General features: G+C 48.3%; 8 protein-coding genes across 8 annotated transcripts; 5 read left to right on the top strand and 3 right to left on the bottom strand.

Annotated features, from left to right (window-relative positions):
• Positions 1-901: 901 nt before the first annotated feature.
• On the top strand, positions 902-2,267 carry BKA55DRAFT_738521 (uncharacterized protein; the record flags this gene model as incomplete). The annotated part of the gene is made up of 3 exons (XM_046201391.1): positions 902-1,153; positions 1,208-1,550; positions 1,601-2,267. 3 exons carry the CDS (start codon positions 902-904, stop codon positions 1,816-1,818), a joined length of 813 nt encoding a protein of 270 aa, XP_046049467.1. The 3' UTR covers positions 1,819-2,267.
• BKA55DRAFT_568911 (uncharacterized protein) lies at positions 2,268-4,002 on the top strand. The gene has a single exon (XM_046192864.1). It carries the CDS (start codon positions 2,704-2,706, stop codon positions 3,928-3,930), a length of 1,227 nt encoding a protein of 408 aa, XP_046049466.1. The 5' UTR covers positions 2,268-2,703; the 3' UTR covers positions 3,931-4,002.
• A 68-nt stretch (positions 4,003-4,070) lies between these two features.
• Positions 4,071-6,060, bottom strand: BKA55DRAFT_594296 (major facilitator superfamily domain-containing protein; the record flags this gene model as incomplete). The annotated part of the gene is made up of 11 exons (XM_046195652.1): positions 4,071-4,342; positions 4,395-4,482; positions 4,530-4,593; positions 4,645-4,832; positions 4,882-5,082; positions 5,131-5,182; positions 5,235-5,378; positions 5,428-5,499; positions 5,549-5,616; positions 5,666-5,768; positions 5,948-6,060. 11 exons carry the CDS (start codon positions 6,058-6,060, stop codon positions 4,071-4,073), a joined length of 1,365 nt encoding a protein of 454 aa, XP_046049465.1.
• An 816-nt stretch (positions 6,061-6,876) lies between these two features.
• On the bottom strand, positions 6,877-9,431 carry BKA55DRAFT_690382 (tRNA synthetases class I (C) catalytic domain-containing protein; the record flags this gene model as incomplete). The annotated part of the gene is made up of 4 exons (XM_046199490.1): positions 6,877-7,902; positions 7,949-8,306; positions 8,362-9,149; positions 9,201-9,431. The coding sequence occupies 4 exons, from the start codon at positions 9,429-9,431 to the stop codon at positions 6,877-6,879; spliced, it is 2,403 nt and encodes an 800-aa protein (XP_046049464.1).
• Positions 9,432-9,907: 476 nt separating this feature from the next.
• BKA55DRAFT_374161 (S-adenosyl-L-methionine-dependent methyltransferase) lies at positions 9,908-11,884 on the top strand. Its single transcript, XM_046185904.1, has one exon. It carries the CDS (start codon positions 10,019-10,021, stop codon positions 11,525-11,527), a length of 1,509 nt encoding a protein of 502 aa, XP_046049463.1. The 5' UTR covers positions 9,908-10,018; the 3' UTR covers positions 11,528-11,884.
• Positions 11,872-13,002, top strand: BKA55DRAFT_374174 (uncharacterized protein). Its single transcript, XM_046185905.1, has one exon. The coding sequence runs from the start codon at positions 12,217-12,219 to the stop codon at positions 12,817-12,819; it is 603 nt and encodes a 200-aa protein (XP_046049462.1). The 5' UTR covers positions 11,872-12,216; the 3' UTR covers positions 12,820-13,002.
• Positions 13,003-13,156: 154 nt separating this feature from the next.
• BKA55DRAFT_512335 (uncharacterized protein) lies at positions 13,157-13,632 on the top strand (the record flags this gene model as incomplete). Its single annotated transcript, XM_046187795.1, has 3 exons — positions 13,157-13,204; positions 13,264-13,324; positions 13,394-13,632. 3 exons carry the CDS (start codon positions 13,157-13,159, stop codon positions 13,630-13,632), a joined length of 348 nt encoding a protein of 115 aa, XP_046049461.1.
• A 270-nt stretch (positions 13,633-13,902) lies between these two features.
• Positions 13,903-15,813, bottom strand: BKA55DRAFT_512450 (uncharacterized protein; the record flags this gene model as incomplete). Its single annotated transcript, XM_046187807.1, has 1 exon — positions 13,903-15,813. One exon carries the CDS (start codon positions 15,811-15,813, stop codon positions 13,903-13,905), a length of 1,911 nt encoding a protein of 636 aa, XP_046049460.1.
• Positions 15,814-15,897: the final 84 nt, after the last annotated feature.

Raw genomic sequence — 15,897 nt, 5'->3', positions numbered from 1 at the left:
CGATTGGATCAAATTCAAAGCCCCCTCTTATCCTCATATCCTCAGAGTCTACAATCAACGCATAGAACCACACTCGGTACAGCCATGTAACAATCAAGCTTGACACCCCCTCACTATATCTCCTCAACGATAAGAGATTTTACCAAGGCTAAAGCTATTCTAAAGTACCACTAGACATACTTGGTACAAATCGCTTTCAGATAGTTCTAACTTCATTAGTGCATTTGTGTTTCCATCCAACAGAAACAGCATGTACTAGGATTTAGATATGGCTCTGAGAGCCTTGCGGCATGGGAGATGGTCGGCATTCAGTTTTAGACACAACTTACACATCAATCGAAAACTTAAGGGACATATATCACATCAGAAAAGGGTATCGTCCCAAAGCCATCAGTGTACCCTCATTTACGGTGTACAGATTCTCAAACCAATGAATACCAAAATCACAAAGCATGAGCTACATATCAATTAACGTTTAGGGTGACACTTCACTTGCTCGTCGTAGGTTACCCTTTAGCCTCTGCTGCTCTATGAACCACGTAAGAAAGACCCGGCCAGTCTCTACGACCATTCTCTACTGCAGAGAGGCAAGACCTGATACCAGCCAATCTGTTCTTGCTGTAAGAGAAACTGTACGCCTTAGGAATGGGCTTGAAGAAGCTGATACAGGTAGCAAAATACGGGGTTTTCTGGTCATGCCTAATAGAAAATCCAATCTTCCCATGTACCTTCTCTATTCATGCTTCTTTGCCCTTTCCACTATAAATATCCTCCACATTATTCATTCACCATCAACAAACTCTTCCCTTTCTTCTTTTTGGATAGACAATTTCCATGTTATCATCAGTTCTCTTCAAGTGACCACAATATCTCCACATCTTCAGGCAAAAGATTCATCAACATGAGCCAATCTCTTGATGGTCACCCCAATCAGGGTTCTTCTTCAAGCTCTGTCAAATCCATGGGCTCAAGACCTCCTGTAGTCGCCAACAGTCTCTCAGCTCCTAATAGTACATCCTATCCGGGGACTGAGACTCCAATTATAAATTCCCAAAACAGGGGCTATGAAGAATCCCAGGACGGCCTTCCTGCTTCTCTCTCGCAGGAGGGTGTATCCGATCGTGGCGGTCAATCCGATCTCACCCTGGGTGATGTAAGACATCCTGTCGTCTTTATATGCAGTCATCCACTAACTTGTCCTGACCAGCTTGCTCGACAAACGAAACTCCTCGCGTCCCATTACGACAAGCTTTCGGGCCATGTCGCGATATTCGGCAGAAGGCTTCACGACTTGCACGATGCGATTAACTTAGTCATGGAGAGACAAAGCCCGGAAGACCACAACAACCCCAGGTCGTTCGCCACAGACCCCGCGAAATGGGCCCATGATGCTGATTTCTATGGCATTTATCTATGGTTTCTGAGGTCTGAGAGAGACCACGGGAGGCGAATCGAACCTGGCGACAGCCCTCTAGCCGAGGCATACAGATTTCGGTACACCTTTGATTCCTTGTACCATGACTCCAATCCCGTGCGTCCTCAAACACTGTGTAAGTTATTGCTCTCTAGTACGAGGAGTTTCTATCACTAACTGTTGAAGATGTAATACGCTCAGATTTTCACGACCTCAATAACAACGATCTGAAAAAGATGTATGCCGGGCTTGTCAATCGATGGAATCTTAAGCAGTTCAGGGGTGGAAGAGTTCCTGATGCCTCCTCCACTGGTAACGGAAACCGGGCTGCGAGTGAAGCAGACAGTAATGCCACGTCGGCACAGGATTCTGCACACTACCAGTCGACTCCAGATCACAATTAAGCTCAATGTTAGTGCACATCCTTCGCGGGAACCTGGCTCGTGTTTTAGTAAGGCCCGCATTACTATCATAGGAGTATTAGCTGTATCTAATTGATAAGAATGTATACTGTTAAAGCCATCAATTCAGAAAGTCAATGTCAGCCAAAAGCGTCTTGAACTCAGCGATGGTCTATTAATTTGCAAGATGCCGGGCAAAGATCTCCAGGGTAACCTAAACGACAATGAAGTAAAGTCGAATTGACCAACCACGGACTTACAATATAGGCAGAATCCGTCGAGCGACAAACCCTTAAAGAGTCTCGACCTCATTAGTCCTGAATAAGCGGCTGATTGTCGTATAGCCGATCTCCCGATGTTAACCTTGGTAGACCTAGACAAGCTGAGCTTGGTGAGCTTGGTTGTTAGTGTACTGTAGCTGTTGTCTTAGGTAGTCGTGACGTAACATTCGCGGCCCATCCCGGCCCCGTCAAATCAACACCTACGAAAGCGCCCCTGATCATCTTCAGCTCTAGACCCGAGGATCAAACCAGGAACTGCACAAGGATCTCGATCTTGAGCACCCATTGAGTTTTGAGACATGGAACCCAATTGGCCAATTGGACTGTCTTGGTCTCACATGGGGAACGCCAAACTCACCCCGCAATGTCCGCATATGAGCGTCATTGACGTCACGTTTCCGGAGCTTTGGTCCTGACGCAATGAGCTTGTGGTTTGTTTGCGTCGTGATCGTATAGATACGTCATTCCTTAGGTAAATTGTAAAAAGTTATTTACTTAATTTCGAAGTGCCATCTTTGACCTTTTCCTCCCCTCATACTCACATCTTTCCCCTCTTCATCACAATCTGATTCTTCATTCTCCATCTCACAACAACTAATCCAACACAATGCTTCCTGCTCGCCCTCTCATTCGATCAACCGTGCCTCGTGCCGCACGTGCTTCTCGTGCTTCTCGCCAAGTTCGATTCCAATCTACAACCTCATCTTCATCGAGCAGTGCTCATCTCGCCTCCGGTATTGCTGGTGGTTTTGTCGGCTCAGCTATCTTCTACGGCATCTACTCTTACACACCCGCTGGCCGCGCTGCTTCAGGTATCAACAAGGCTGCCAAGGAGGCCCAGCAAAAATATGAGGCTGCCGCAAAGAAGCTCCAGAAGAACACTCCCGACGCCGATCAGGCTGTGAATTACATCAAGGAGTTTGCTTACTCCTATGTCGGTTGGATCCCCGGTGGTCGCGCCTACGTTGATGCTGCCTTCAACGACTGGGAGAAGGTCCGAGAGAACAACAAGGACGAGGCCGACAAGCTCGTCAACGATGCTTACAAGCAATTCCAAGATCTTTCCAAGTCTGGCCTGAGCCTCGAGACTGCCTCCAAGGCCTACGACGTCCTCGCCGATCTCGCCAAGAAGGTCGCTAATCTCGCTGGTGATGCCATCAGCGACATCATCGACAACCACCCTCAGGTCAAGGAGAAGCTTGGCGGCAATGTCGATCAGCTCAAGGAGCTCGGTGACAAGTATGGCCCCGAGGCTAAGAAGCAGGTCGACGAGACTTGGAAGCAGGTCAAGGACATCTTTGCTGGAGGTTTCAGCGCCGCCAGCATAAGCAAGGCCCGCAAGCTCATCGAGGAGAAGGTGGAGCAGATCAAGAAGCTCGGCGACGAGGCCTGGAAGAAGGGTCTTGAGGAGGCTAAGCCCTACCTTGACAAGAATCCCAAGGTCAAAGAGCTTATCGAGAAGAACGCCGACGCTCTGAAGCAGGGTGACACTACCGAGCTGTTCAAGCGCGCCAAGTCCGCCGTCGAATCTGGCGACTTAGGCGATCTGGATAAGTACGTCAAGGATGCGACTGAGAAGGTCAAGTCCAAGGGTAACGAGCTCACTGGCGGTTGGGTCGACATTGAGAAGTACATCAAGGAGATCCCCAACGGTGGCGAGGTCGTGGAGAAGCTGCAGCAGTTGAGCGAGGTTGCGGACAAGCACAAGGAGCAGGGCGAGAAGTTGTTCAAGGAGACTATTGAGGAACTGCGACAGGTTTTGGAGAAGAAGTCTGAGAAGGCTCAAGAGATTGCTGGTGAGGCTAAGAAGGACGCCAAGAAGGAGACCCAGTAAAGGCACAGAATTGTACTTTAGTTCATGATTCCCTAATGATAGTCTAATAATTGATCAAAAGTTCAGACAGCCAAGTTACAATATTTCCACTGTGAACCAAAGCTATGATCTGACGAACAAATGGATATTCTCTCATGCACTTAAGGACTATACTTCAGTCCCTTGCGACCTATCCGTCGACCATTGAGGAAGTAGTACTGCAAGTTCGCAATAATAGCCATGACAAGACCAACAGAGGCTAGAGCCATGATAGCGGTCCAGCCTGTCTTGTAAAGAGGAGCATCGTGCTCTTGGAAGAGTTGACTTCCAATAATGCCAGATGTGTTGGCTGACATGATGAGGATGGCCATGGTGATGGATCTCTCTCCAGCAGAACCAGCGTTGAGAGACATCCAAGAACCATTCAGGGGATCTATGAGAATATCAGTATAACGGGCATTTGTTGGCCTTGTGGTTCAACTTACGCCATTGCCATCCAAAAGCATGTGTTAATGTCAAGAGAGCGAACCGTGTATGCCCATCAGGTGAAAACACCATGACACGATCAGCGATCTAACGAGTCAGCGATGCATGAATAAGTGTTGAAGAGAGCTACTTACTGTGAATGCCCAGAACATAAAGATTCCAAATGCAACCAGAGGGCCACGCATTTGAAGTTTATCACTGAGTGGAGTTAGCACAAGGTGTTAAGTGATGAATAAGGATGTTTCCTACCCAAGATAACCCCATAGCAGATTAGTTACAACAAGAGCCCAAGATCCAATTGACACAAGTGCATTAGACTTGAGTCTTTCATAACCGAATGACTTTACAAGGCTTGGCGAGTAGGAGCCCATAGTTGTCGCGGGCGCGAGAGCACTGATAGTGAGTAGAATATGAGGAATGAGTCTCCAGTTTGTCATCTGCAACCGTCAGAAAACTACGATATAATACTCAAGAGAAGACACATACCACATTGCGGAACTCTTCTCTAGTGACGTTTGGCTTTGCGTGAATCTTGGAAGGATCATCCTTGAGAATTCTCTTTGTGAGGATCTCTTTCTCCCGCTCAGTAAAGACACCGAACTTGAAGATTGAGATGGGGTTGAAGGGACTGTCGGGGAAGAATACAATGAAGAGAATTCCAACGAGGATGGTGAAGATACCCTCAAGCTGGTATTGTTAGTTTAGATATGATAGGTCAGGTATGCGTTGACTTACGATGAAAAGCCATTGCCAACCTCCAAGTCCACCAATACCTCGCATGTGAAGACTGCCTTGATCAGCAAGGGAATAAAGAAGGTTACAGTCAAAGTCATGCTTACATTCCATATGCGATGAGACCTGATGCACCAGAAGCAATCATGTTACCAAGGAAGTAGATGGAGAATCGCTTGCTGGTCTCGTCGCGTTTGTACCATCGAGTAATTGTATACAGTCCAGCAGGAATGAAGCCAGCTTCACAAAGACTAACCAAGTATTAGAAAACATTTGAAACATATCTAGGGACGGACATACCCAAGAAGAAGTCGAGTGGAAAGGAAAGCGCCGAGACCTTTCTGGAAGGCCTGAAATGTGGCAACGAGACCCCTATAAGACATTAGATAATGTTAGAAAGGAGACGTTGGGGCGATTGTACCATGCAATGATCTGGGATCCAATCCACTTTGAAGGTCCAACACGGTAAAGGATAAAGTTGCTAGGGATCTAACCATCGTTAGCAACACTTATCAACACATATACTCTGGAAACAAACCTCAAGCAAGACAATACCCGCAGATAAAAGCTGCTGTCCAACATTGAACTGACTTTGAGTAATCCCAACATCAGCTAGGAAAAAGTCTGTAAGAGCATTTCCACTAGAGTTATGTTAGTCGAGTATATAGTCGAGCGTCGGTATAAGCGTACATGTTTCCTCGATCGAGTTGAAGGGCGAAGAAGCCAAGGACTAAGAGTGGCATAATAGTAAAGTCGACCCTAGGGGAAGATTCAAAGTTAGTATTGGAGCATAACCCTTAGTTTCTGTGTGGTTTCTTACTTGCGAAGGAGTTTCGCTTCCTCTTCCTCAGTCCAGTCAACCTCGATGTGCTCCAGATCACTGGAACTACCATCTTGGCTACCAACAACTGTCTCATCAAAGTTCTTCTCCATTTTGAAACCTGAGTATAAGATAAAACTTAAACTTAGATAGACAGTTGGAAGGTAATTGCTGGAGAACTTGAGCCAAGATCCGCGGGCGATCGCCCTCTTTATTCCTGCGACATCCCACGCGACAACCCGATCTTTCTCATCGCCATTGAACTCCACTGTTGTCTCTTTACCAGTAAAAGCCAGCAATTGCCAATTCCTAACAAGTAAAGATATCTCGAGTTCGCCGAACCAAGGAGCGTGATGTGGGATAGTGGAGTTTTGTGCCATCTATAGTGCCCATCACGCAATTGACCAACGAGCTTATCCTTGCAACCTATATTTCCGAAGGGAATTTATTGATCGATATGCATCAATTGCTGCAGTTTAAAAGATTCTGTCATATTAGAGTGCATGTCTTCATCTTGTTAAATAGTCTAGATGTTTATGGACTTAGCTGTTTGTATGCTGTTGCAGAAATGGCTTGCAACTAGCCCAAATACTCGCAAGAGACACAAGCATCCTGCTTCCCTGGCATCAGTATGAACTTCGCCTAACGAGCTTCTGGCATCAATATTTCGCTGCCAAGTATCCCGGGTATAAGTGCCGGATTTGTTTGCTCAATGCCACCATGCTATCACGACATTTAACCCCCATCTCAAGCAAAGGCGTGCTGCATTCCTTATCACAGGAGCGTACAACGACATGCAGCCAGATGTGGTCATTCATGTGTAATTGTCAATGTGCAATAATCAAGCCTTGAAATTCTTTTGTTTTCGCCCCCGAACTCCTCCTTCTAGATACTAGATAGGTTACCCACATCAACACCACTTCCTATCTCTACAACAGTCCCTTAGCCTTGAGGTCATCGTGCACCTTCTTCTGTCGGTCCCATTGCTTCTTCAAACCCTTCAATTGGCTCTTGGGCACATCACTGCCATCTTTCATCTTAGTGGGCAGCCCTTGCTCATCCCAAGCACTATATCTCTCGTCACCCTTGAAGAGATCCTCGGGTCTGACCTTGGCCTTCTCACGAGCTTCTTGATCGGCCTTCTCACGTGCAAGACGAGCCTCTTCCTTCTTTCGCGCCTTTTCGGCAGCTTGAGCGGCTTTCTCCTCACGCGCAGCAATCAGTTCAGCAGCCGGGATGAACTTGATTAGAGAAGCTTGACCATCGGGTCTGTCGTCCAAGTAAACGCCTAGGTTTGTGAGGTCCTCGTCGCGAATGCGATCAGTCAAGGCAAGAATAGCCTTCTTGGTATCAGGTGTTTGGTTAGAAACAATGCGACGCAGCTCATCTCGAAGCTTAGAGACGGCGCGAAGGTAAGGCAAAGCCAATTGCTCAGGGTCGCGAGAGCCACCAGAAGCGATCGACTCGAACTCGGCAGTGGGGTTCTGCTCAAGCAATGAAGAAATCTCGGCGCTCTGCAGAGACAGACCAGAAACATCTGACTTGACCTTGGCGAAGACATCGGTGTAGGGCTGAACAGCTGTCTTTGGCTCAACATCTGAGGCGATGACTGTGGCCCACCCAAGACCTTCATATGGGGGCGAAGCATTGGAATCGAGACCAAAGATACCCACAATCTTGGTGATCCAGCGTGCAATAGACTCAAGAGCCACAAGATCAGCGTCCTTGTTGTCTCTCAAGTGAACGTTGGCAGTGTTGACCAACTTGAGGATAACAGACATAGCCTTAGGTGTGTCGATTGAGTTGACTAAAGCAGCCTCAAAGTCCTTCTTGGCTTGCTCGAGCTCAGCCAAGAGACCCTCGTTAACCTTGCCATCTGCGCTAAGAGACAAAGACTTTACATCATGTGAAATACCAGCCTCAGCGAGCAATGCCTTGACGTTGATGAAGAAGTTCTGTCATATGTCAGTCATGTTCGATCAAGATCTGAGTCATACTCACGCTGACAGTTGACTCCCAGTTGTCAGCTTGCAATCGCATATCCGGTGAAATTTCAACACCATCATTCCATCGGCCCATCAAAAACACGATTCGCATTCCTCTTGAAGAGTAGTTCGTAGCCAATGCATCCTGGATAGTTTGGAAGTTCTTGAGAGACTTGGACATCTTGGATCCAGAGATGGACAAGTGACCCATGTGGATAAAGTAGTTTACCCAAGTGTGCTCGCCCTTACCATGCTCGCAGAAGTAAGCCTCGCTCTGTGCCAACTCATTGTCGTGATGAGGGAATGCCAGGTCGATACCTCCAGAGTGGATGTCAATTGTTGCTCCTAGAACATCACTGCACATAACCGAGCACCTTGAATTCACATGTTAGCTCATTTCCAAGTCGCGCTTGGTTGATTCGGACTTACTCAATATGCCATCCAGGACGTCCTTCTCCCCAGGGGCTAGGCCAGAAGGGCTCACCAGCCTTAGACTTCTTCCAAAGAGCAAAGTCGCCGGGATTCTTCTTCCCACCAAGGTTTTTTGAGAGAGAACCCTCGCCCTCCTCCTGAAGAGACTTGTCATTTCGGTTGTCAGGACGCAGTCGCGCATAAGTATTTCCAGCTTGCTCAAAGGCAGAGATATCAAAGTATACAGATCCCTCAGATTCGTATGCGAATCCCTTGTCGACAATTTTTTTGACGAAATCGGCGATTTGGGGAACGTACTCAGTAACTCGAGTGACAACGTCAGGTCGTAGTACGTTGAGCGCATCCATGTCGTCCATAAATAGCTTCTCCATGCTCTGAGTCAGATCTGTGAACATGGTCTGATCCCTCGTGTCGATGGTTTCCTTGTAAAGCGAATCGAGGTAGGGCAATAGAATCTCGTCGGTGCCGGGGAAGATCTCACCAGACGCGATAGCTTCAGCAGCAGCAGTCATGTTGCTGAGGTGCATCTTGACCTTAGCCTCATCGTCGCCAGGCTTTCCCTCACCAGAAATGGTACCGCCCGCAAGCACGTGTCCATATCCTGCTTCTCTTCGCTGAGCATAGTTGGTCGCATCGATGTCCTCTCCATCCTTGAGCAGCAAAGGCAAGCTGTTCTTAGCATATGCTCGGAAAGCAGCAAGCGCCAAGTCTCGAAGTTCGTCCGTTGTGTAGTTTTTGTTCTTCTCGAGCTCGAGCAATCGTTGTCGTCGTGCCTTGATGATGATCTGTCGAGATTTAGACAAGTCGCATAGTGTCCAGCATGCTATACTTCATACCTTGTCGTCGATGTCGGTAATATTCATGACAAACTTGACATCAAAGCCAAAGTAATGCATCAGAATGCGACGAATAATGTCTGTAGAGACATAGTTGCGAGCATGGCCCAAGTGACTCTTGTCGTACACAGTAGGACCGCAAGCATACCAAGAAACTTTGCCCTTCTCAATAGGAACAAATGGCACTGGAGCGCCAGGCTTGAGCGAGTTATAGAGCTTTAGCGACTCCATTGTGCTCGTGTTGGAGCTGGATAGAGACGAATACAATCGATGGAGGGGTCGCAGTCGAGGTGTTGAGAACGGAGTGGGGATTTTGGATCGAATAAGACGTTGTCGAAAGAGATTCATACAGACACCAAAAGCCAAGACGAATGGGGAAAATGAGAAAAAGAAGAGGAGAGGGAGGGTATCGTAGGGGAGAAAAGGAGGTGTATATGCAAGGTAAGGTACTGGACCTTAGAACAAGACAAATGTCTACTACAACGAGAGGCCTGAGTCACAGACGAGTCAAAGGGAGAGAAAGACGCCATAGATCACTTTTTGAGTCACTCGAGACCTGCCCTGAGCTACAGGGGAGCTACAGGGGACCAGCACCTGAGGTCCCCGCAAAGTCTGTCCAATAACCTGGTCCATGATCATTTTTAGTGTCACATTGAGTGCCCCTCACTAAGGCTTTCAGTGGGGACAACGCTAATCGTTCAGCCTCGCGCGTATCTTGGAAATATTTTTCTGCCTCGTCTTTGCAAATCTAGTCTAATCTTTACCTACCTTATACCAACTCGATCCTTCAAGACACGCCCGTGCGTGCAGTCGCATCAATGGTTCAACCATCGCCTTTCCTGGAACCAGGAACTACAACTTCCACTGGCGACTTGGCAATTGTTCTTCTCTCCAGAGATAACCTTCAACCCGTTACACTGGAACAGTCGACTGGCGCAGTCGATGGATACCTCGAAGGTGCAACTTTGAACACGCGATTCGGATCTTTTCCTCACTCGACACTTCTTGGGATTCCTTGGGGATCTCAAGTCCGTGCATCAAATGTCGACACTGGCTCAAGAGGGCGAAAGCGCCGCCGCGAAGCGACAGATGATGATACACCGACAACGACTGGTCCAGACGATGATGTTGCAGATCTGACGTCTAAGCCTGCCAAAAAAGCTGTCGCAGCTGCAAGTGGTTTTATCCATATCCTTAGACCGACTCCCGAGCTCTGGACAAGCAGTCTGCCTCACCGAACTCAAGTCGTGTATACTCCCGATTATAGCTATATCCTTCAAAGAATACGAGCAGTTCCTGGTACACGAATCATCGAAGCTGGAGCCGGAAGTGGAAGCTTTACACACGCCTCTGCGCGTGCTGTATATAATGGCTACCCCAAGGACGAGAACGATAAGAAGGGAAAGGTTTTCAGTTTCGAATACCACGAGCCCCGATATATTAAGATGCAAGAAGAGATTCACGAGCATAAGCTGGATGGTGTCGTGCAATTGACACATCGTGATGTTTATGGGGAAGGATTCAACGTGGACGGAAAGTCTCCCCAAGCAACATCAGTCTTTCTCGATCTCCCTGCGCCTTGGGAAGCGCTTCATCACCTTTCAAGACAGAAGCCCGATAAGCCAAAGAAGGAGAATGAGGGTGCTGACACCCCTGAATGGGTCTCACCTCTGGACCCCAAAAGAAGTGTCCATATTTGTACCTTCTCTCCTTGTATTGAGCAAGTTACACGAACAATTGAGGAGCTCCGGCTTCTTGGCTGGAAGGACATTGACATGGTGGAAATCTCAGCTCGACGAATCAACACTATTCGTGAGCGAGTCGGAGCAAATCTTCCTGCGGAAAGGGGCAACGTCCAAACACCAGCCAATGTGAAGGAGGCCATGCAAAGGCTCAAGGAGATTAATCGAAAGACGAAAGAATTCCATAAGGTGCATTTCAAGTCGACGAACGGCGATGACGACTCATCAGCAATGGATGTCGATACTCCTGCCTCAAATTCACCCAAGACCGACGCTAATGGAAAGGCTGCTGAAGATAGCAAACCATGGATGCATGGCAATCTCTACCATAGACCTGAGAACGATCTCAAGACTCACACGTCATATCTCACCTTCGCTGTTCTGCCTCGAGAGTGGACTGAGGAGGATGAAGCAGCAGCTGAGGCAAAGTGGCCATGCGGAAAAGAGGGTGGAGTGATTGGGAGCCTCAACAGGCAGGCTCGCAAGCAACAAACACGGGAAAAGCTGGCAGCAAAGAAGAAGCAGAAGCAAGAGAATGATACCCAGAAAGAGGGAGTGGTCGAGGAGACTGCAGAGAAGCAATAATAACAGAATCGCTGATAAGCGGTTGTAAGTTCAACATATCAATATCTCCGAACAAATTTGCTACTGTCCAATCGATGGCTATGCCTTCAGTCAGCATTGTGATTGTTATCATTGTGATGTTCGTCACCTCAATTACAAAACGCCTATTCGCAAAGACCATATTCTTACTTCATGCGTCCATTCTGGTTCGAAATTCCGCCGCACGCGACAGGCAGCTGACAAGGCGGACTTTACTGAGGCCATCCATGGTCGACTTGCCAGATCAGGTACCTCGCAGGATTAGTCAAAGTGCAGCTGTTCAATTGGCAGATGCAGTGACACCTGTCCAACGCTCATAGCTTTCACAAAACACGCCTTTACGATTCTCAGCCAACTATATGAACAATCTGCTCATCTTTTACCCAATCAGGGACTCCTTGACCATACTTCGACGACCCACGGGTTCCTGGAAACACGAGAGGTCGCTTTTTGTGTCTCCTGCATGCAGGCTTCCTTTCGGCACCCAGCGAGAAGAGTGAGGCTGTCGGGTGAGGAAATGCGTTAGGATAATCTGCGAACCTCGAGTTTGCGGCCCGGCGCAACTGTCTTTTGCTTGGAGGGATATCCCTGGATTATATCTCTTCAACGTACCCGTGTTCTTGTGCCTTTATTTCCGTTCTGGAGTGCTAAGCGACCGCCGCATCACGAATATGGTGAACAACATACACACTGCGCATGAGCCCCAACCCTCAACTCCTGCATCGAAGGCCATTGGGTCATTGCCTGGGCGATCTCGGTGGTCGGAATGGGCTCTCCACAACTCGGGACTGTACTACTATCGAGCTCGATATATCTCATTTGAGGACATCTCATCAATACCGCCAACTGGAAGAAATTCGATTGTGCCGAATGTTCAAGGCGGATACATTCATTACCAATCCATGGGTGTCAATGAGGCGACCAGCCAAGGATCCAGTCAAGCTCCGGAGTTGTCAACATGCTCTACCGTGACGACACCAACAACCAGTGATCCTCCAATCTCTACACAAGAAGTATGCGGCCAGCAGAATGATCAACTCGTTGTTTCAACAAAGACAACCGAGGATAGCATGTTGATGAGTGGAGCGCTGCAACCAGAAGGAGACACTACAGAAACTGTCGTAGTGATATCGAGCTCCAATGCACTGAAGCGGAAATCAACTACATCGAAAAAACAGAAGGAGAAGAAGAAACATGGGAAGAAGTTGGATGTTGATAAGAGAAAGCAAGTCAGCAATAAGGCGAAAGTGAACAAGTGGTTAGACACTCTATAATTCCGTGTGGCATTCCCAGATTATTTGGATGGTATTTTCAGGTTTATGGCGTCAATTAAGGGAATAGTATGTTTCAACATCATGTCGATTCTTAATTGTTTGGATGAAGCACATGATACTCTCCGAAACTGTGAAATACATGCACTGTGCATTCTCCGCCGTACTGAGATATTTTACACAGTGTCAATCAAGCTCTTCCGGGCCCGGATCAACCCTTCTCCACCTCTACGACGGCCCTCACCACCAAGCCTCGCCAATTTTCACGATATACCAAGCTCCAGCTCAGCCTCGGCCTTGTGTACACGCGACAACACGAAAACCACACCCAACCGCAACCATGACTTCCACAATCGGTATTCCTATTAAGCTCCTGAATGAGGCGCAGGTCCGTACTCCTTTATATCGCACTCCTGATTGAGCTATCAAGCTAACTTTGTCTTGTAGGGCCATATTGTGACCCTCGAGATCACTTCTGGCCAAACTTACCGTGGCAAGCTTCTCGACGGTACGCCTCCTCCCTTGTTATTCCTTTTCAATTGTCTTGAAATGTTGGATTTCCGCTGACATATCGCAGCTGAGGACAACATGAACGTTCAACTGAAGGACATTACCGTCACCGCTCGCGACGGCCGCGTTTCCCATCTCGACCAAGTTTACATCCGCGGCTCACACGTACGCTTCTTCATCGTTCCTGACATGCTTCGCAACGCCCCCATGTTCCGCAGCCGAAACGTCCGTGGTCGTGGTGTCGGTCTTGCCAGAGGTCGCGCGACAGTCAGCCGAGCGCGCGCAGGTGGACGAGGAGGACGATAGACAAGACATAATAGAAATATGCGAGTTTTTGGCGTTCGGGCTTGGATTTTTGCTATGGGCATGCCTCGATTTTGGGAAAATGAGTGGAACAGGCTTAGGTTGATATCAGTCTAGAAGGGGGATATGCACTGTGAGGCTTGCAAGACCTCACAGTAGAGGGTGGGTTTTTGAGATTGACTAGATTACAAAAATGAAGGCGTCTCTTACGCCTGGTATCTCGTCACCTTCTAAGTCCAATGCTTTTCACTTCATAATGTACAGGTTCCCCCTTTATTTTATTCGTCCAAGAGCTTCATGGGCCTTGGCCACCAACTCGCGAACCTCGTTAATCTCATCACCTTTATGGTCTACAACTGGCTTTTCCTGTTGCTTCTCGTGGCTGAGAACCTCTGCAACACTGTCCTCAACACCTCGGAGAGCCTTGCGCCCTTCTTCTCGAACTTCGCCTTCCCAGAATGTTCGCGCTGCATCCCATTTCTTCTGTAACCGGCTGCAACTCCACACTATACCTAGTGCTGCCACAGCACCGGCTTCATAGACTGTTGAGGAGAAGGAGGAGATATAGAGAAGAGCGGCGAGGGATGTTGTAAGTCCAGAAGTCCCTAAGGACTGCACAACCAAGCGTTGTGCGAGAGCTTGTAGTGCAGGGACAGTCTCATTTTGGAGATACCTTCGGGTGAAGGCAATATGACCAGGCCATTTTGGTAGTGCTGGTCGATTGTTCACTGGTACCAGTGGTTCAAGCTCTCCTGGACCAAGTCGCTTCAGCTCGAGCTTTGTGTCGTTATCGTTCACAGAGTGTGGTTGAGGATATTGCTGGTCAGCATTTGCAGCCTGGGCGATCTTTCCAGCTAGGTAGACAAGCTCTCGCTCTGCCGTTGGTAAGAATCGCTGGTTGAGCATATCGTTTGTGAGCATGGCAACGTCATCAACCCTCCAGAATAGTTGCCACCATCCTAACTTTCGCCATCTTCGGCCTGTGAACGCCAAGTCAAGCTCGTCTTGTAACTCTGCATGAGCTTGCTGTGACCATGCGCCTGCTGCTTGAATCAGAACAGGGGAGAGGTCTGGCTCCTGACCGTTAAGGGTAGGAGTAGCCTGGTAAGTCTCCCTGACTTCGCGACGGTTTTCCTCCTCGCATCTTGCCAAAATATTGTTCAACAAAGAAGTAATGAGCCCTCGCACTGCAGGTTTCGTGGTGCCATCGGAAGAGCTGATTCCTGACTTGAGCCATGTCGTCAAGGCAGGAAAGTTACTGTTGAACCAAAGCCGCTCATACTCGATGGCATTGCTAGAGCTCTGACGAAAGAGTGACACTCCCCTCTCGGCAAGTGTTGTATCAACAAGCGCAAACGGTGCATCGAGCTGCGTTGAGTCAACACCTCTCAGATCAACCACTTTTAGCACAGACTCCTCCTCCTTAGCAATTGGTACCGATGTGACATTGACAGCTCCTTCAAACCCATCACCAACAAGAATGGCCCTGTGTACAGGTGTAGTAACTGGTGTTACTCGATCCTCCGCCGATGGAATGCCGACCTTGGGAACCAGAACGGCTTCTTCGACCTCGATAGCCCGGGTTTGCTCATCTCTGGCGAACTCGGGAAGATGTGTCTCCATGAACAGTAGCTCCAAGTTGAGGTTATTCCATTCCGCCGAGGATACGTTGACCTCACTCAAAAGACTCGTTTTGGTGACTGTTAAAGTACTCTGCTGCTCCGCGGTGGACCGAATTCGAACAATGAGAGGGTTCTTCGGATCATGATCCTTCAATTGGCGCTCCCATTCTTGCTCATCCTGCAGCGGATCTGTTACTAAAACCCTCAGAACATTTTTCGCAGTCTGTCCCGCTTTTGAACCAGGCGCCAGTCCCAAGATCGCAACCTTCACAGCTTCCTGGCCCGGTATTTGTCGCAGTCCCTGTAGTGCCAATTGCAATCTTGAAAGATTCACTAAAGACGGTGCGAGTTTCTGAATATCGAGAAGATGCTGTTCAAGCTCGGCACGAGGATTCGTCGACACTGTATAGAATCGTTTTCCGAGGATAGCGCGACGGGGTCGTATTCGCGGCCGTGATGTAATGCAGCAGAATGGGCATATTGAGAGACCATGAGGCTTTGATCTCGGTGTCAAAACCCCGAGCTTGCCTGCACGAGGCAGACGGGCTCTCGGTGAAGCCATTTGCTTTGAGAAATGATTGGCGATGCGAGGTTCTACCTCATACTACAAGTTGCACTATAGGTTTGAAGATGGAGCTACCAAAGC

Source organism: Fusarium redolens (assembly GCF_020744475.1).
Source record: "Fusarium redolens strain MPI-CAGE-AT-0023 chromosome Unknown BKA55scaffold_8, whole genome shotgun sequence".
NCBI lineage: Eukaryota > Fungi > Ascomycota > Sordariomycetes > Hypocreales > Nectriaceae > Fusarium > Fusarium redolens.
This window is presented reverse-complemented; position numbering and strand designations above follow the sequence as displayed.